The following is a 19,933-nucleotide window of genomic DNA, read 5'->3' as shown; positions in this document are numbered from 1 at the left end:
CACCATAATTTGTTTAGAAACAGCCACCATCTAGGAAACTATGGCTGGCATGCAACCATGGCTATTAGTGGATAAGGTTGAGAATTCAGCTGCCCCAGAATTTAATCTGACCCCATTTCAGTTAACCTAGATATAAATAAGTTTCTGGAAAAGTAGCCGGGAATTCAAGGAACTAGCACAGTATTTTTATTCCAGCAGGCTTCACAACTGTATTATGACATTACTGTATTGTTTTAACTCATTTTTAGTTTTATTCTACTGGATCTTCTGTATGCCACTTAGAGATGACTGTAATTAAGCAGTATGCAAATTGGGGAATAAAAATATATTCATGTGGGGTACTATGTTTACTTCTGCATACAGCTAATAAAACCGAGGGGGAAAAGCTACAAGGATTATTAAGATTGCAATCTTATTTACCTGAGTGTAAAAGGTAAAGGGACCCCTGACCATTAGGTCCAGTTGGGACCGACTCTGGGGTTGCGGCGCTCATCTTGCTTTATTGGCCGGCGTACAACTTCCGGGTCATGTGGCCAGAATGACTAAGCCGCTTCTGGCGAACCAGAGCAGCACACGGAAACGGCGTTTACCTTCCTGCCAGAGCTGTACCGATTTATCTACTTGCACTTTGACATGCTTTCGAACTGCTAGGTTGGCAGGAGCAGGGACCGAGCAATGGGAGCTCACCTCGTCATGGGGATTTGAACCGCCGACCTTCTGATCGGCAAGCCCTAGGCTCTGTGGTTTAATCCACAGTGCCACCCACGTCCCGTTACCTGAGTGTAAGCCCCATTTAATTCTGTGGGACTTACTTTTCAGTAGAGATGTATAGGATTACATGCTGAGAGTCTAAAGCACAAACATTATAAGGGCAGGCAGAAGGAGCTGGGGAAAAACTTCAAACTCTTTTGACATGTGGCTTATTCCCCCCACCCCCAACAGGATTCTGGTTTTCAAGGATTATCTCTTCAGTGGCTCCTATGACAGGACAGCGCGGTGCTGGAGTGTGGATAAGGAGAAGCCAATCCAGGAGTTTCGAGGCCACCGGAACTGTGTTCTGACGTTGGCTCTTTACTCCTCCAAGGATGTCCTTGAGGATTCAGAAGAGGAAGAGTTGGAGGAGGAGAAATTGAGCAGGGGCTTCTTGGTGACAGGGAGCACAGACTGCACTGTCAAGGTCTGGTGGGTGTCCAGTGGGCGCTGCCACCAAACCCTGCTGGGACACACTGGGGCCGTCTTATGTCTTATACTTGATGCTCCAAACAGGGAGCTTTTTTCAGGCAGCACTGATTACACCATTCGGACTTGGAACATCGTGACTGGCGAGCAGCTAAGAGTGTTCAAAGAGCATCAAGGATCTGTCATTTGCCTAGAGGTAAGTGACTTGATATTGGCCTGGTTTGTACATAACACTAAACCATGGTTTGTTTAACCAAAGTGTCCTTTGTTTGAATGTCTGAACCCAGCCCAGCAGACTAACCACAGTTTCTGGGTACAATCAGATGTGTTTTGTAGTTGGCTAACACACCATAGATTGTTTGGTGGCACATTGGAATCCAGGTGTCTTGCTTAACCTTGGTTTGTTTGACCACAGCACCCCAAATGCATGCCAAAATACAGGCATGAGGCAAGAGCAGCTGGAAAATGAACCAAGCTTCGGAGAATGAACCATGGCTTCTTTGAATGTATGCAAGGTGACTCATGTACAAGCCATGGTTAAGGCTTAGCATTATGTGCGAATGTAGCCATTCACTAAGGCCAGAGTTGCTGTTTGGAGCAACTGGGCAACCAACTAGGGTAGCATTTGTTGGGAAGAGAAAACAGCAGAGGAAGCCAGTGTGATAAAGGACTTCTATAGTAATGGAACTAATGTAAGGAATGGCCCAAGTAGCGGCTGTTAACTTATCCCAGTGTCGTATGCTTAAATAAGGTATTTCCTGACAGATTGCAATACATACGTGGAGAGATTCAGGAAAAGTAAAGCAACTGTCAGAGTGTGTCCACAAAGGAGATGAACTGAAGAACTCCATGACAAAGAAAAGAAGTAGGATAGTCTTCTGCATCTGATTGGGATGGAGCACATCCCTGAGAACTGTGGTCAGAAGGAACTTCTGAGCAACTCTCTTCTAGATTTCTTTGGTCAGAAAGATACAGAAATAGCCTTGAACAGCTGCATGTATGCAAAGCATGTCTATCAACAACTCTGGGTTTTTATTTTCCTTGCATTGAGGCGAGAGCTATGTACAGTGTGTGTGTGTGTGTGTGTGTGTGTGTGTGTGTGTGAGAGAGAGAGAGAGAGAGAGAGAGAGAGAGAGAGAGAGACTAATTCTAGGAAGAACATAGGAAGTATCCTTATAGGAACATAGGAAGTACCCTTGGTCCATCTAGGTCAGTATACACTGACAGGTAGTAGCTCTCCAGGAATTCAGACAGCATTCTCTCCTGGCCTTCCCTGGAGATACCGGATATTGAACCTGAGACCTTCTGCATGCACAGCAGCTGCTCTGTCACTGACCCATGACATTTGTGGTGCGGTAACCATTGAAAGTGGGACGCAGGTGGCGCTGTGGGTAAAAGCCTCAGCGCCTAGGACTTGCCGATCGAGAGGTCGGCGGTTCGAATCCCCACGGCGGGGTGCGCTCCCGCTGCTCAGTCCCAGCGCCTGCCAACCTAGCAGTTCGAAAGCACCCCCGGGTGCAAGTAGATAAATAGGGACCGCTTACTGGCGGGAAGGTAAACAGCGTTTCCGTGTGCGGCTCTGGCTCGCCAGATGCAGCTTGTCACGCTGGCCACGTGACCCGGAAGTGTCTCCGGACAGCGCTGGCCCCCGGCCTCTTGAGTGAGATGGGCGCACAACCCTAGAGTCTGGCAAGACTGGCCCGTACGGGCAGGGGTACCTTTACCTTTACCTTTTTAACCATTGAAAAAGGCAGCTGTGCAGGCATGGTTCCATGTGGGGAGCTGTGAAAAGCCATGCAACCCTGTGAAAAATATATTTATATAATTGCAAGGGAAGGGACCACAGAAAGTTGGAGCAGGAGATAAATTATCACTGTAAGCATGTTCTATCCACCACAAAGGTCTCTTCAATGTTATGATTTGTAGACTAGTAGAGTGAGTAATGCTGGCCTTGGGCATAGAGAATGCGGGTTGAAATCCTGCTCAGCAATGACGCTCACTGAACAGCCTTGAGAAAGTTGCCAAGCTGGCTCACAAACACATGTCCGTCACCACTCAGGGACTGCAGCACGAATGGGTGTTTTCTTCATGTTAAGTTGTCACAAAACAAATGCTAAGGACAGAACCCAGTTACCTCATGTCAGCGGTGTTTTGCCTTTTAGTGGAATGAATCCACATGTTCAGCTGTGGCTCATCAGGTCATAGTGTTGAGAAGCTGAATAAGGCACATGCCTTGGGTGTACTGCCCAAAAGCTTCTGACACCTACCTCACAGGATTGTTGCAGAGGTTAACTGACGCCTTGATCTCATTGGAAGAATGTTATAAAAACGAATAAGCGTGAGGACTGTACCTGACTGCATGACTGCGTTTAACACAGGACACTTTCAATGGATGGTTTAGCAAGGCATTGATCAGGAAGCAGCTGTTATTTGCCCCATGCAGTGGGATAACTACAAGGTAGAGATAGATAATCTTGTCTTCTACACGTTGTTTTTGCGAACGCCTGTCCAGTAGTGGAAATGAGTAGGTGTCAATTTAAGCTTTCCAGGGTTGAGTCAGTCATGTGTGGACAGTGTTATCTGTGATTCCATGAAACATGTTGATGTGAACATGGCCAGGGATGAGTGAGAGGAGAAGCTGCACTGGCCTGCTGGAAATTAAATGGCTAAGGCTCTTCCTCCATGTTTTATGGGACGGCATGAAGCAAGTGAAATGGGATGAAAGCCATCCCATGTACAGTGGTACCTCAGGTTCGTTCTGGAGGTCCGTTCTTAACCTGAAACTGTTCTTAACCTGAGGTACCACTTTAGCTAATGGGGCCTCCCGCTGATGCCATGCCACTGCTGCACGATTTCTGTTCTCATCCTGAAGCAAAGTTCTTAACCAAAGGTACTATTTCTGGGTTAGCAGAGTTTGTAACCTGAAGCGTCTGTAACCTGAGGTACCACTGTAGTATTGTCAACGTGACCTGAGAAATTTGTCAAATGAGTTTCCACCAAGTTCCCCCTTTCTTTGGGATATGAAGATACTGCAAGCGCCATTGAACAAAGGGTTACAAGCTCTGCTGGGGTGAAGCAGGGCTGCGGAACCTCTGGCCCTCCAGATGTTGTAGTGCAACTCCCATTATCCCTGACCACTGAGCATGCTGGCTGGGGCTGAATGGAGTGGGAGCCCAGCGAGCTCTGGAGGGTCAGAGATGCTTCCCATCCCTGGTGCAAAGGATGGACGCCTCCATGCTGTCTGCTTCTCTAGCTGTCCACACAGCAGAAGTGATTGTGGGGAACCTGCCTAGCCAGCTTCACGATGCAGCATGCGAATGCCACAGAAGGCTAGAGTATCTGTCTTTTAGGAGCTCAGGCAGTTGCCACTCTGCAGACATTCCCTAAGAGGTATGAGCACAGTTGTACTCCTTGTTTTCCGTGATCTGCTGTGCTTTTCTCCAACAGCCGCTCTGTTGGGAAATTAGCCAGAGTGAACAAAGCCTTTTCCAATGCCAGCCAAGAAAAACACAGCAACAAAGCCGTTTGCTGCTTCTTCAAGCCACAGGCAGATTATAATTGGGATTTGTGTCTCCCCAGCTATTTTATTTTTTAAAAAATCAGGCATTGTTAGGGTTTGGATAAGTTTGGAAGAAACCTATGGTGGAAAGGGCTCTTTCCCGCTTCTCCCTTCCCTTGCTAATCATGGGAAATTAATCTCAGCTCTTGTCGATGAAAGGCATGCCTGTCTTTCTAATGAAAGAAATTAAAAGCACGTTTCGCAGAGATTGGCCACTTTATTTTATCTTGACATAAATGAAGCAAAAATCGTGTATAGGCTTTCCTATAACACACTTGGTATGTGCCTCACGATATAGGATACCTTAAGCCCTACGGCTGCAGTTGTTTTTCCATTCCATTAGCCAAATGACTGTTGTGGGAGGTTGCATGAAATGTTTCTTTTATTTAAAATAATGGATCTCTTCTGGAAGCAAGCATTCCTTCAGGAGGAGGGGGAGGGGGAACCTGCACCAAACTGAAGTTTTCTGAACAAGAAAGTTTGCTGTTTTGTGGGTTTCTTGCCTATGTATGTTTTCTGTAGAGGAAAATAGCTGAAAATATGAATTGGTAGGAGACATTGGCTTTGGTTATGGAGTGTGCAGCTTCTCAGAGGCCTCATCCAGACTTCCTTTTGTGCCACATTTCTAGGAACACGTCTGCTCTTTAAAGCCATGTGTTGGAGCACTTTTTTGTTTGGCCTGGTGCTTTTCCCCATGAAAACCCGCTTTTTTACTTCTGCATTGGAGAAAACGTCAATCTGCAGAAAACCTGAATTGTTGCTTGTTCAGATTCAGCGTTAAAAAGCAGTTTTTCCTGGGGAAAGCAGGGGGGCAGGGAGGTGCTCTGACACCACACTTTAAGACATGGACCTCTGCCTAGAAAGCACAGGGCGAAATGTAAGTGTAGATGAGCCCAGAGTTTTGTAACTGACCCTACATTTAAAAAAACTGCTTGCCATTAACTAAATACATATAGATTTGCTTGTTTATAATCCTGAATTGAATTGCCACCTCCAGTCTATGTTACCCAAGTCATTGGGTTAGTCATTCTAATCCACTGTCTTTTAAATTAGAAGCATATACAAGGGATTCTTTGTACCTCCATTTTCTGAGGAACAAATACAGTCGTACCTTGGTACCTTGCGACTCAAACGTTTGGGCTCCCGAACGCCACAAACCCGGAAGTGAGTGTTACAGTTTGCAAACGTTCTTTGGAACCTGCATGTCCAACCTGGCTTCAATTGGTTGCAGGAGCTTCCTACAGCCGATCAGAAGCCGCGCCTTGGTTTCCGAATGTTTTGGAAGTCAAACGGACTTCCAAAACGGATTCCGTTTGACTTCTGAGGTACCACTGTGCAGTCATTACCTCTTCTACAGACTCTATTGGATGTTAAGCTCAGCAGAGGTGGCCCTCTAAGTAGGTCAACTGCTCTAAGAAGTTCAGGAAGTTATTGAATTCCCTCCCCACAGAGGTGCATCTAGCATATTCATTATGCTGAAATGCAACTCTTTACCCTGGCCTTTGCCATCACACACACACACACACACACACACACACACACACACCCCTCCCTTTCTTGTGAGTGTCACTTATTTTAAACTGTTTTTAATACTCTATTGTTGCATGCCACCCCAGTCTCTGAATGGTGAGATATTCCAGGAGTTCCAGGTGCTCACCCAGGATTCATGTTTCCTTTTGGGAATGAGGCACAGCGGAGACTGTGGGGTCTTCATGATATGTGGTTTATTTACAGATATATGCAAAGGGATGGAACTTCACTAGCTTTAAAGGATCTGCTCCTAATTATACTAGCAGAGTGAGAGCTATTTCATCTGTTCCTCTTTGACATCTCAAAGCCATTTGGAGGCCCACTGGGAGCCCTGGCTGCGTGCAGAACATAAGATCAGAGGTCTGTGTTAGAGCTCCAAAAGCTGTGCTGCTTTCTACATTGCAATCATATCATTGAATTGTGTCATCGTTTTTCTTTTTGCAGGGGGAAGGCAGCGCCGAAAATGACCATGACTCCGAACAATGCTCCCTCGCGAAAGTGATCTTTCCTCTCTTTCCCCTCTTAGCTTGTGAATCGGCGCTTGTATTCAGGGAGTGCAGACAGGACAGTGAAATGCTGGTTGGCCGATACGGGGGAGCGAGTCCGGACATTCAAGGCTCACAAGCACAGCGTCAGCACTTTGAAATACCATGCTGGAATATGTAAGTTCCAACAAACCCTCCCAATTGCCTTTTCTCATCTTGTCCACTGGCAACAGATATGTTAGTCCAGGAATGACCACCTTCTGTGTATTCTCCTTATAGCAGAAATTTGCCACAACTATCCAAGTCCTGATGGTATGAAGGAGACAATCACCCCCATGTTATTCTCCTTCTTTTGTTAAGTAAGCCAACAACACAGAGCTAGGCAGAGGCTCATGTAGAGTTTTAGCTCCATATAAAAAGGGTGTCACACATCTTGTTTCAGATTTTGAATTTTCTTTCCTCTCATCCCTGATGCCATTTTGCTCACCTGGCACACTTTGCTAGAGTTGAAGACACACTTATATTTTTAGACCAGGCCTGTGAAATTGCTTTTGTGTATGTTGCAGAGCTTGTAATGGCACCGCTTAGCAACTTTGGTGATTAAGTGGTATATAAATAGTTGAAAGTAAGTAATAAGTAAATTGGCTGCAAACAATAAAAATCTAACTGACAGATGTTGCAAGTAGTGAAAGCAGATGAATATTGATGAAATATCCTGTTAAGGATGAAGATTGTGAATGAGTGACATCTTTTCAAAAACTCAGCTGTGGTTATTACTTTAAATCTCATTTTGGTGGCTTGCTATGGTCTCTGGTTAAACCAGTTTTCCAGGCATTTGTGGAAAAACTGTACTGCAGAAAAACCAAAGACCTCCTAGAACAGGAGTGAGGAATTTACAGCCTGTGGGCCAATCCTGGCCTGCTGGAGAGTCCAGTTTGGCTTACAAGGCGTTTTCACCCAAACCATGCCCAGCTGATGTCACACTGATGGGTGAGTGATGTCAGCTGATATACAAGGGCAGGGCTTTGATTGAGTTTACTTATATGTCACTTTTCTACAACAAGCTGTGCCCAAAGTGGCTTACAGCAAACATTCAAAGCAGTAAAAGTACAAATATACAAAATATAGTATATGTCAGTAAATTCAAAATAACAATAATCTGTAGTTTAGGAAACACATAATAAACTCAACATTACAAAGAAAAAAACAATCTAGGCTTAAGTACACAAATGCAAATAAAATTTTCCATTGTCTGCACCCCCTGTTCCCCACAGGGTTGGGGCTGTGCACCCAAAGTAGCAGGATGTAACCCCTTTTCTCATCACCTGATAAGGTTGCTCATTAGGTGAAGGGAACACACTGGCAAAGCACCCCGCCGCCCCCATCAACTTTGATAGGTAGGCAGGACCACCCAGATATCAGTAGCCTGATGCCATTATGACATCAGATGATTGACAGATGGGTCAGCCCAGCCAGCTGTCATATTTCCATGGGGGTGTGGGAAGATAAGGATCTGGCATGTCAGGCTAAAAGGACTCCCTACCCTGTCGTAGAAGCATGTAGGTTTTGGCATGAACTCCCTGGAATGGATCCATGTAGCCCAGAGTTCTGGCCTGCAGAGAGGGGACTCTGTAACTTGTAGGCTCGAATCCCTTTCAGCTGCATGGTAGGTAATGAGCATATTGGGTTGCGGCGGCGAGGAATTACGCTAGCAGCTAACTTCCTCCTCATTCTCCCACTGCCCATGGTCCAGGTGGCTTCATTCCAATGGGGCTTTCATCAGAGGTGTGCCTGGCAGATTATGCCCTTGGCATTAGCTGCTACCAGTTAAAAGCCAAATGTTAAATTGGGGCTCTTCCCCTGCTGGCAGTACCCTACCTTGCTAGCCCAAAAGATTAAGCTGCATAGCCACACTGCAAATTATATTATGCTCCTCCCCCCCACATTCAGTTGAACATTGAGGGTACTTTAAGGTCATTTTGGGCTTTAAGTGCATAGGTATTCTGAGCTGGGTCTTTCTTTATTTTTTGCCCCCTGCGCACGCTTGGCCTTGGTAGAAAAGCAGAACAGTCCGTTGTTCATCCAGAGATAGTCACACTCTCCCCTTCTGTAGCAGCAGACCAAGGCCTTTGCGTTTAAGGAATAAATGCTTCCAGATGGCACAAAATCATCCTGGCAGTTGGCAAACTTGGACTGTTCTCCTGATCTCTGTTAAAAAAAAACCACCCAACAATGTAGTAATTGGATGTAAAGTAATAAATGTTCTCAGAGGGCGTTACTGGCTTTGCGTGCCTTTTTTCTACATATACCCAATCTGATACCCCTTTCAGACTTTATTCATGCTGACACAACCCCAGTTGCATATTGGATGTGCAGCAAGCATAAAGCTGAAGTGGCACAATTTGTGCTGAAAACAGTTGCGGTTGTGTTTTGATGCCCATTCTGCATCAACAGGTTTCCTTCCCTCTTAGCCTGGACATGCTAGAACTGAAAGTGTAGAGAGGATGTTTGCCTACCTGAAGTAATCATACCAGAAAGCATCCTTGGCAACTAAAGCTAAGAGTCTACCCCTTGCAGCCTGAGCTGCAAAAAAGCTGCTGGCTCTAGAATGCTTTAGTAATGCATTCCTTCATGTCTTGTCATCCTAACGCCATAGCCAGTCAGGAGCTCCCTTATTCTGAGCCCGAGCACATGCACACGAACGCTCATACCAATAACATAGTTGGTCTCTAAGGTGCTACTGGAAGGAATTTTTTAAATTTTGTTTTGACTATGGCAGACCAACACGGCTAAAGGTAAAGGTAAAGGTACCCCTGCCCGTACGGGCCAGTCTTGACAAACTCTAGGGTTGTGCGCCCATCTCACTCAAGAGGCCGGGGGCCAGCGCTGTCCGGAGACACTTCCGGGTCACGTGGCCAGCGTGACAAGCTGCATCTGGCGAGCCAGGGCAGCACACGGAAACGCCGTTTACCTTCCCGCTAGTAAGCGGTCCCTATTTATCTACTTGCACCCAGGGGTGCTTTCGAACTGCTAGGTTGGCAGGCGCTGGGACCGAACAATGGGAGCGCACCCCGCCGCGGGGATTCGAACCGCCGACCTTTCGATCGGCAAGCCCTAGGCGCTGAGGCTTTTACCCACAGCGCCACCCGCGTCCCTCTAACTAGCTCAGTATTGTTTGCAGAGAGTGGCAGAAACCCTCCAGGGTTTCAGGCAGGAGTCTGGAGATACCAGCCATCTAACCTGCAGCCAAAACATGCTCTTTGCCACTGAGCCATGGGCCTTGACCTCTTCAGATATGTTTTAGCTTTGAATACAGAAAACAGCAGCTTAAGGATGAATTGGACATTGCATGTAATTCACTAATGCCCTTCACTTCCCAATACACCTAACAGAGGCTGTGCCACTCTTTGCAACCCAGAACTGTTTGCCACCTAGACCCATTAATAAGAATTCATTGCTAGATGGGAGGAGAAAGATCCCATGTGAGTGCTGGGAGGAGCTATTACCTCTGTGGGTGGTAAAGGGCAAAGAATTACCTTTGAGGACTCTAAATTTGACAGGCATGGCACCCTTCGGAAGCCTTTTCTTGCTTTACAACATGTCTGGATTGTAAATGCAACCTTTGTTTGACTATGTTTATCACATGAACCCTGTGATTATGGGTTTCTATAGCAGGATACCTTTTCAAAGTAAAAAATGCCCTGGGTTAATTGAATGAAAAAGAATATTTAACACATTCCAAATAGAAATGCCCCTTTTTAGAAGACACTAAGATTAAAAATGACTTGCTCTGTTGTTCAAACAATTAATTAAAGAAAAGAAAATCTCATTCTGCTTGCTAAGTGATTCATTGTTTGTGTTACATCCTGTGGTATATTTGGTCTTCGTGCCTAACTGATAGAAAAGGAAATTACATGGCTATATAGGGTGTTTAGCTTTGATTTAATTTATAATTGATGTCATAAATTCTTATTGATGTCATAAATTTTAAGGCTTTTTTTTGCATGTGCCAGTTATTTCCATCTTTGGTATTTGGTGGATGCTTATAAATTAAAAAAAAATGTAAAGATGAGGAGTGCCAAAATACTGTATATAAGATAGTTGGCTTCAGTTCCCCTCCTTGTGAATTTCACTGAGAGAATTGGGGAAAGTGCCCATCCCAGCCTACCTTGCAAGTTTGTTGTGAGGATAAAAAGCAAAAAAATACATTACGACTCCCCTGACATATATTATTATTTTATTGAGTGCTATATTCAGCCTCAGGGTGGATTATCAAATTAGAATTAGCTATCAAAAAATGGGAATTAGCTGAAAATAATTCCCAAAGGGTTGGCACATTTACCTTCTCTGTTCTACCCTTTCCCCTTATAAGACTCACTTTAGGCTACAACCCTGAACCGACTTATCAGGGAGTAAGTTCTGATGATTTCAATGACACTTATCTTGTGTAATTTGAATCTTTGCTTTGTTGCCTGCCGAGCTGACCCTTTGTGTTGAAAATAGGAGAAAACAAACATTTTAATAGCAAACGAATAAAAAAAAAGTTATTCTGAAAAGGTCCCTCATCCTTGTTTTCATTACAGTGTTTACAGGAAGCGGTGACGCCTGTGCCCGAGCTTTTAATACCAAGACCGGCATCCTGCAAAGAGTGTTCCGAGGTCACAAGCTGGTTATTAACTGCATCCAGGTGAGCCTCACAAAGAGCAGCTGCACAACACTTGGCTATAGCTCTGTGGGTCAGGAACTGTTTGGTGTCACTTTTACAACACATGCTTTGGATGCTGAAGGCCCCAGGTTCAATCCCCAGCATCTCCAGGTAGACTAGAAAAGAGCATTGAAAAGCCCCTTCCCACTGGTCCAGACAAGGCTCAGCCAGATGGAACAATGAACTGACATTGTTACCGATACTCATCGATTGTTGTGCAGTGATGGACGTGGAAGATTCTTAAGAAAAAGGCTCTACTGTGGGGGGATTGTTTCCTTGCTCATAGGGTCACCCTATGAAGTTGATTTGCTTAGACAACTTTAAAATAAGTTCTAGACCCATCCATGGTGACTGGGTTGTAAGTTAATTCACAATATCCAGCCAAATGTTGCTTAGGCAACCTGGGGATTCAAGCTAGCCCCCGCAGACTTCTTACCTGGCTGCTTGCTATAGCCCCAGTCTGCAAGCTCTCAGAGAGCTAAGGCACATGCAAAAAAGCTCTTTCACCCATTCCTCCCCAGTAAACAGAAGTGGACTCTTGAGCAGAGCCCTCTCATAATTATGCACCCAACATGCCTGAGATGAAGGCCAAAAGCTTCCGTCAGAGTGAGCAGCGAGAGAGGCATTGGCTGTGCTCTTCTGTTATGCACTCACATTCATGAGCCAAGATAGGCACATGGCAGTGAGCAGCTCCCTGGAAAAAACAACGCTCTATTGCTCTTTTGTGCTGCATGGAGTGGGGTGAGTCAAGAGCCCTTTGTTTTTTGGATGGAGCCCGCAGGAAGTGGGAGCCAGGAGGTCAAGATAATGATGCCTCTTCAGGTTTCGTTACATTTGAAACACTTTGTTAAAAATTTCATAAAGAGGTTTATGAAAAACATTATGAAATTATACGTGTTTGTATGTCTTTTTAAGTGTTTGTTTGTTCTTAAAATTTTTGTAAAACTAAAAATTACTTAGGTGTTTAAGTATAAATAAAATTAGGATTGCATCTCCTGCCACTATCGGTTTGAAGCTGGGTTCACGCACTGGGTGTTGTGTCTGCTTCTGAGTGGTAGGCATTAGCAGGCCACCTCTGCCAGACTTTGTTCCTTCTGTGCTTGCCACACTTTCTTCTTCTCATCATGCTGGAGGCAGGGTGAGGGGGAATAAAGGAGTACTTCCTGTTTTCTTTGTGTGCTCCCTTTGGTTGCACATGAACAGGTCCTGCCTCTGACAAAACTGTGGGTGTCTTTTCACCTGTCACATATCACAGATGTGAGGAACCTTTGGTCTTCCAGATGTTGCTGATCCCCTGAAAAGCATATTTGGGGAGGCAGTGTGATGGTTGGGGTGTGTGTCAAATTTTGCCGAGGGCCACTAAAAAAAGGCATTGAGGGCCACATACGGCCCTTCGGACGCAAGCTGAACCACCATACAGTCATACCTCGGGTTACAGACGCTTCAGGTTGTGTTTTTTTGGGTTACAGACCTGCCAAAACCCGGAAGTACCGGAACGGGTTACTTCTGGGTTTCAGGGGCCGCGCATGTGCAGAAGCACTGAATCGCCGCTGTGGGTTGCGAACGCTGTGGGTTGCATCCCGCATGGATCACGTTCGCATCCCGAGTGTCCACTGTACAATGAAATAATAAAGGAGGCTGTTGTTTTACACCTTTGTAACCAGCCACCCCACCCACACCTGGGATTGGGCTCAGGCGGAAGGGAGAAAACCCCGCTCCACAAATGGGTTGTACAAAAAAAAGGAACAGAGAAGCTGCTTCTTTGCTTGTGTGTGCTGTGTTGTGATTATGGTTAAGCTGCCCTTTTAAAATACGGCACTTTTGTTCCAGATTCACAACGAATTACTGTACACGGCCTCCCACGATGGCACGCTAAGGATCTGGGACATACGGCAGGTCAGCAAGCGGAGCAAGCGGCGCTGGAAGGAGAGGTCGATCCAGGGCAGGCGTTCTCAGAAGGGAAGCCTGTCTCGGCTCTTCAACAACAAAGTGGGCTGCATGGTGCACCAGGAAAACAGGGGGGAGCAGGAGGCCGTGGAGCTCGTGTGACGGCTGGGCTGGTGCGAGAGGACAGGAAGCACCCAGCCGACTACATAAGGGAACGCCTGAGCCAACTGACCTACCAAGCCAAATGCAGCCTGTAGCTCATTACACTGAGCAGGCCTATCAGGGGCTCAGATTCCATGTCCTGGCATTTCTGCCCACCTGCCATAATCAAGCACCTGGCTGGCCACAGCCTTGTATCCTGGGAGGGCTGCGTTCAGCAAGGTGGGTCACAAGCTGTGTGGGCACGATCCTGGCCTGATGCTGATGAAATGGCAACAAAAAAGAAGCAGGGAGGTGAACTATGACAGATACCTATTTCATGATGATGTATCTGTTCTCGTGAACATATAGAAATGCCCGTTTTGTTGGCCTACTGCATCACACACCATTTGTCGCCCACAGAGATGTCTCATCCTGCACACTGCAGGTGCAGATTTCTAAGCAACTGGGCCCGCAGAGGCAGTACAACTTGGAGCCGCTCAGAAAGGGAGGGGGCAAGGAAGACTCAGGGGTGGAAGCCAGAGCTTTAACAGGTCAGTCATAGAAGGTTAGGGAGCCTGATGTCATGTTTAGGTGGCGTGTCACAGAACAGGGGTGTATGGTAACTCCCCTCCCCACCCCCATTTGCTTTGTGCCCAGACCTGGAAAGGTATTTAATGGTACATGCAGAAAAAAGCAGTTGCCGTGCGTTGGATGTGTACTTAATGCCTTGTTAACAACATATTCCCATTCCATAATTTAACGCCAGGGGAAACTGCTTCTCTGGGTTTTGCAGCAGAGCCAGCTAAGCAGAGGACTGATTACTGATGTCTGTAATCCCTCGTTCTCCTCAGAGCAGTTTTGCAATTATTTGCAAATGAATCATGCTAAATGGATGGATAAGTTCATGAATGATATGGCACTTTTACAACCCCCCCCCCACTCCCCATAGAGCATGATGCATATGCAAAGCATATTGCAGCCAAGGTGGGATCACAGCCACCCACCAATCAGCACTTTGCACAGCTGCCTTTCCACTTGGGGAGCCAGCACATTTCTACATCTGCACTAGGCCATGGCTTAGTTTAGTGTGATGTGCAGAAATTGCCATTGTGGTGAATTGTGAGCTTTTGCACTGGCCTCTCCAGGTGACCCTTAAACAAGAGTTCGATCTACAGATGAGCATATTCAGCTCCAGGCCACAAAAAGCCTCACTTACTGATTTGTTTTTCAAACGTCTGTTAAAAGCAAAAGGCTGGATTCTTAAAAGCAAAACTGGGTTTCAGGGCGAGAGGTTTCTGGCAACATTTGGGAACTGGAAAATGGTTGGGCTTGTCTTCACGAGGATACGGTTGGAGCAAATTGGTCTGGGTTCTATCAGGGTAAAATATGGAGTGTTTTTTGTAAGTGGGTGAGAGATACTTGTGATAATCTCCATGGGGACTGGTGATGGAATGAGGGTCTGACGTAAGCTCTTTCAGAAGTAAAGGTGTGTAGGTTCCTTGGTGGCAGAAGGAGCAGGGAGATACATCTCCTGTCCTTCACTGGAGAGGAACCCTTGCAGCAAAGATGTGTGTGTGTGTGAATGTGTGGAATATGGGCCCAGCAGAGTGACTTGGAAGCTGTCCTTGAGATGGGATGTGTGTGGAGTGGAGGCTGTGTGAGCTGCTTTTCTGTTCATGAAAGACAAAGGAAGTGGAGTCTAGCATGAGGCTTTGGAAGACCTCTGTTGCTTGTGTGGCTAAGCTTCTCCACCTGGGGAAGCAATCTCTTACCCTGGTTTTCTCTTTTCTCCCTCTGATGTTTGTTTAGATAACCACTGAGCCATAAATATGTAACTATGATGTTGTGGATTTTGTTGTAGCAGTGTTTAACTGAAACAAGTACTTTAATCACTTGTGTGTGGCTTTCTTTGTTGTGTAGCATACCGAGCCAGTGCCTGTGACAAAGCGAGGGTTAATAAAAACTGTCATAGAGATAACACTTAATGTGTCCTCTCTTTTTTTGGACTGATTTTAATCACAGCAGGAGAAAGGCTTCCATAGAGAATCATAGAGTTGGAATAGACCACAAGGGCCATCGAGTCCAACCCCCTGCCAAGCAGGAAACACCATCAGAGCACTCCTGACATATGGCTGTCAAGCCTCTGCTTAAAGACCTCCAAAGAAGGAGACTCCACCACACTCCTTGGCAGCAAATTCCACTGTCGAACAGCTCTTACTGTCAGGAAATTCTTCCTAATGTTTAGGTGGAATCTTCTTTCTTGTAGTTTGGATCCATTGCTCCGTGTCCGCTTCTCTGGAGCAGCAGAAAACAACCTTTCTCCCTCCTCCATATGACTTCCTTTTATATATTTGAACATGGCTATCATATCACCCCTTAACCTCCTCTTCTCCAGGCTAAACATGCCCAGCTCCCTTAGCCGTTCCTCATAAGGCATCGTTTCCAGGCCTTGGACCATTTTGGTTGTCCTCCTCTGGACACGTTCCAGTTTGTCAGTGTCCTTCTTGAACTGTGGTGCCCAGAACTGGACACAGTACTCCAGGTGAGGTCTGACCAGAGCAGAATACAGTGGCACTATTACTTCCCTTGATCTAGATGCTATACTCCTATTGATGCAGCCCATAATTGCATTGGCTTTTTTAGCTGCCGCGTCACACTGTTGGCTCATGTCAAGTTTGTGGTCAACCAAAACTCCTAGATCCTTTTCACGTGTACTGCTCTCAAGCCAGGTGTTCTACAACATTGGCATCAAATGTAAGTTTAATACAAGAAATATAACTGGCATGGGGGAGAAAAGGAAGGCAGCAATTTTGTAAGTGCTGTACTGTTTTCCTCTATCCCAGGGACCGGGAACCTCTGGCCTGTGGGCTAATCTTAGCCCACCAAGGCATCCAAGCTGGCCTATAAGACCATTTTCCTCTAACCACGCACACCTTCCCATCAGCTGACAACACTCATTGTATCATCCGATGGACTTAAATCCTGCATTGGCTGCATGCACCTGTTATCAGCAGGTAACAAACACATGCGGCCAAAGCAGCAGGAATTAACAACCCTGCTCATCAGCCATGTAGGGTTAAATCCTGCTCATTTTGGCAGCATTCCAGCCAAACCCTTTCATGTTTCAGGAAAGGGTTTGCATGGAATCCCCTGCAAAAGCAGAGGGGGAAATCCTTCCTTTTAGCAACGACCTGCAAGGTGCTTTGAAACCCAACTTTGGGACTTCAAAGCACCTTGCACCTGATGTCATTGTGATGTGAGGTGGTTGACAGAAGGGCAGTCCCACCTTCTGTCAAATTTGGCCTACAAGGCTGATCCTATACCTCTAAACAGCAAGTTATATTGCTAGAAAGCCAACTCAAGAAGGCACTGCTGGTGGGTGGGTCAGCAGGAATCACTGCTTTCCATTCCTGGTGTAGTGACTTGAGAGAATGAGCTGTGAGGCTGCTGGTTCACATCTCTCAGCCACAAATACACTACCTGGCCCTATTAGTTCAACCTCAGCCTCCTCATCTGCAATAACAACACTGGCCTACTTTACAGGTCTGGTGTAAGGATTACTGCAAATAGTGTATGCAGTGAAATGCTTTGAACGGTGCAAGCGCTATATACAGTGGTACCCCGCAAGACGAACACCTCGGAAGACGAAAAACTCGCTAGACGGAGTTTTTCGTTTTCTTAGCCGCTTCGCAAGACGCATTTCCCTAAGGGCTTGCTTCGCAAAACGAAGCTTGCCCCGCAAGCTCCGGGGATAGCGGGGAAGCGCAGCGCGTCTTCCCCGCTGTCCCCGGACCCCTTTTGAACCAAGGGGCAACAACGGGGAGAAGCGATTCTCCCCGCTGCCCCTTCCCTTGCTTTAAAACAGGTCCGGGGACAGAGGGGAAGGCGCGCGGCGCTTCCCCTCTGTCCCCGGACGGTCTCCATAGGAACGCATTGATTGATTTTCAATGCATTCCTATGGGAAACCGTGCTTCGCAAGACGAAAAACTCGCAAGAAGAAAAAACTTGCGGAACGAATTAATTTCGTCTTGCGAGGCACCACTGTAAATATGAAGTGCGTGTATACTTTATCTATCCTCTCTCTTCACTAGACTGAATTAAAAAGACCCAATTGCCAGCTGACCAAAGCAGGTTGTGCATTCACCCATTGCCTCTACAATGATCCCAATTGGTGCTCCCATTGCTACCATTCCCACCCCATAGTTCTAATCTGGTTCCCTCCAGCAGCTTTTCATTTCAATAATAATAATAAAAACAACAACTATACAATGCCAAAGCAGGTGACAAACCTTGCTTTCAGTTTGCCTTTAATGAAACAGCCATTTCCTCTAATAACAACTCAGGTGGGCAGTGCTGAGGGAAATGGAGGTGAAACAGAGGAAGCCAAGAATGGAGGTAGCGTCATGCTAAGGGGAAATCCCAGAGGTTGGCAGAAGTACAAAAAATACAAATATGGAATTATTTTTTTCTTATGCTGGTCTATGCCTGTAATAAAGTTCATTCATTCAGAAGTGTAACTCATATATATGGAAAAAAACCAAGAGGCTAAATATCCGTAAGATAGAAGGGAGAAGAAGGGGGGCATTTGGTATAAGTTGCACAAGAGCTCAATTGCAAGCCGATAGTTTCCTGGAGGGGAGGGCATGGGCCAATATTTTATTTTTAAATGACTGGATTATTTATTATTATTATTATTTATTATTTATTATTATTATTATTATTATTATTATTATTATTATTATTATTTTGCAATCTTGATAGGTTTTGAGCAAGGATGAGCAGCAGAGTTAACTGGACACAGGAGAAAAAGGGGCAGTGGCGGAGACTGTGGAGTAGTTCAATTGACTTCAATAGTACCAGCCCTACAGTGTCAGAGAGTTGGTGGGGGGACGGGATGGCTTTTGAGGCTTACAGCCAATTCTTCTGCCTGCTCGTTTGGGGTGGATGAATGCATCTTTTATTTGCTTTCCTGTTCCTGAGCAGATTACAACATTCTCACGCTTCTGCCAATTACTCTTGCTGTGCAAACTGCAAATACTTGCACAATTCTTTCCAGCTGGAGTGGCAGCTTTTGGGGTGCTTTCAGCGTTCCAAGTAAAAGACGCAGGGCTAATGGCTTCTACACTAATTAGCTCTCATAGTACTCATAAATGTGACAACTCTACGAATTTTTAAAACTTATTCTTAAAAAGGAAAGCCAAATGGCACACGGTAGGTGCTAATGGATGGCTTCCTTACGAAAAGAAGCCGCTTGCGAGGCGTCTCCCCATTAACGTTTCAGTGGAAGACAGGAAAGCTGCCTTACATGAGTCAGACCGGCGGTCCATCTAACTCAGTAGTGTCAACACTGACTGACAGCAGCTCTTCAGGGTTTCAGGAAAGGAGCACTGCCAGCACTAGCTGGAGGTGCTATGGACCTTCTCCACATAACCTCTTTTGTAAAGTAGGGCAGTATTCTATCCATGTTATCATCATCCTCAAATGCCAGAGGACCCTGAAGGGCTCATGTTCCCAGGCTGAATCCAGGCTGCTTGAGTTTGGCACATTTGTCCAGGTGGGTGCTGAGCCCCACTGACCGAAGAGCCTGCATGTGCCTTGCCTGCTTGCCTGCAAACATGGCAGCTCCCCAGCATCTCCTGATCTCATTCCTAGTAATCCCCTCTCCTCACCACTGCCGCCTGCTTCTCCTGGGCCTTCTGGAATTGCTTCTTGCTCATACCCTTACTTACGATACCCTATGGTGTAGTGTAATTGAACTAGCCCTGTATTCTTATATTATTTATTTTTTAAATTTCCCCATAATTCAACATCCACGCATGTTAGCTTTGTTTAAACTCGCTTACACTTCTGGATGCTCGATTTGCTCAGGATGGTCTTTCAATTATAAGCATGCATGACAAAAGCCATTTAGAGAATTTCCTGTTCCTCAATTTCAACAGTCATGGCTTCCCGCAAAGTGCTCTGGGAAGTGTAGTTTGTATAAAGGGTGCTGAGAATTGTACCTCTGTGGCAGCTCGTTACTCTCAGCACCCTTAACAAACTACACATCCCAGGATTATCTGGGAGACCATGGCTGTTACCAGTGAGATAAGAGCGCTTTAAATGTATGGCATGGATGCGACCCCAGTGACAAATCTTTTTAGGTGCTCTGGAGCCAGGAGACTAAAAACTCACGTTTGGGGCACCGGCTTCCCCTGTCCCTGAGGTCTCACCGCCTTCAATTCCTGTTTGTCTCTTCCTCCTGCTGCCAGTCAAGAGGCCAAGCCTTGCTGGCTCCTGCTGCCTATGCATAGGAAGTGTCAACAAGAACAAAGGAACTTGGGGACTTGTACTTCTTGGGGGAAGATGTCACAGGGCGGCACACGCCTCTTTGTCTCTCAAACTACAACTTACCCTCAGTTTTCTGCTCATGTTAACAAGGCTTGCATGCCTGGGTAAATCACGACC

At 46.0% G+C, this 19,933-nt stretch overlaps 1 protein-coding gene across 5 annotated transcripts in view; it reads left to right on the top strand.

The window, feature by feature from the left end:
• The window catches only part of WDR86 (WD repeat domain 86), a 31,963-nt gene extending 16,497 nt beyond the window's left edge, over positions 1–15,466 (top strand). For 4 of the 5 annotated variants that reach the window (XM_028750072.2, XM_028750071.2, XM_028750070.2 and 1 more), the window contains 4 exons: positions 943–1,375; positions 6,795–6,930; positions 11,337–11,440; positions 13,289–15,466. In XM_028750072.2, coding sequence (XP_028605905.1) covers positions 943–1,375; positions 6,795–6,930; positions 11,337–11,440; positions 13,289–13,507 — 892 coding nt within the window. In that variant the 3' untranslated portion in view covers positions 13,508–15,466. The remainder of the gene's footprint in view (positions 1–942; positions 1,376–6,794; positions 6,931–11,336; positions 11,441–13,288) is intronic. The other variant, XM_028750074.2, reaches the window with a different exon arrangement.
• Positions 15,467–19,933: the final 4,467 nt, after the last annotated feature.

This window comes from Podarcis muralis, chromosome 12, assembly GCF_964188315.1.
Source record: "Podarcis muralis chromosome 12, rPodMur119.hap1.1, whole genome shotgun sequence".
NCBI lineage: Eukaryota > Metazoa > Chordata > Lepidosauria > Squamata > Lacertidae > Podarcis > Podarcis muralis.
The sequence above is the reverse complement of the archived record's forward strand: the minus strand, read 5'-3'. Positions and strand labels throughout refer to the sequence as shown.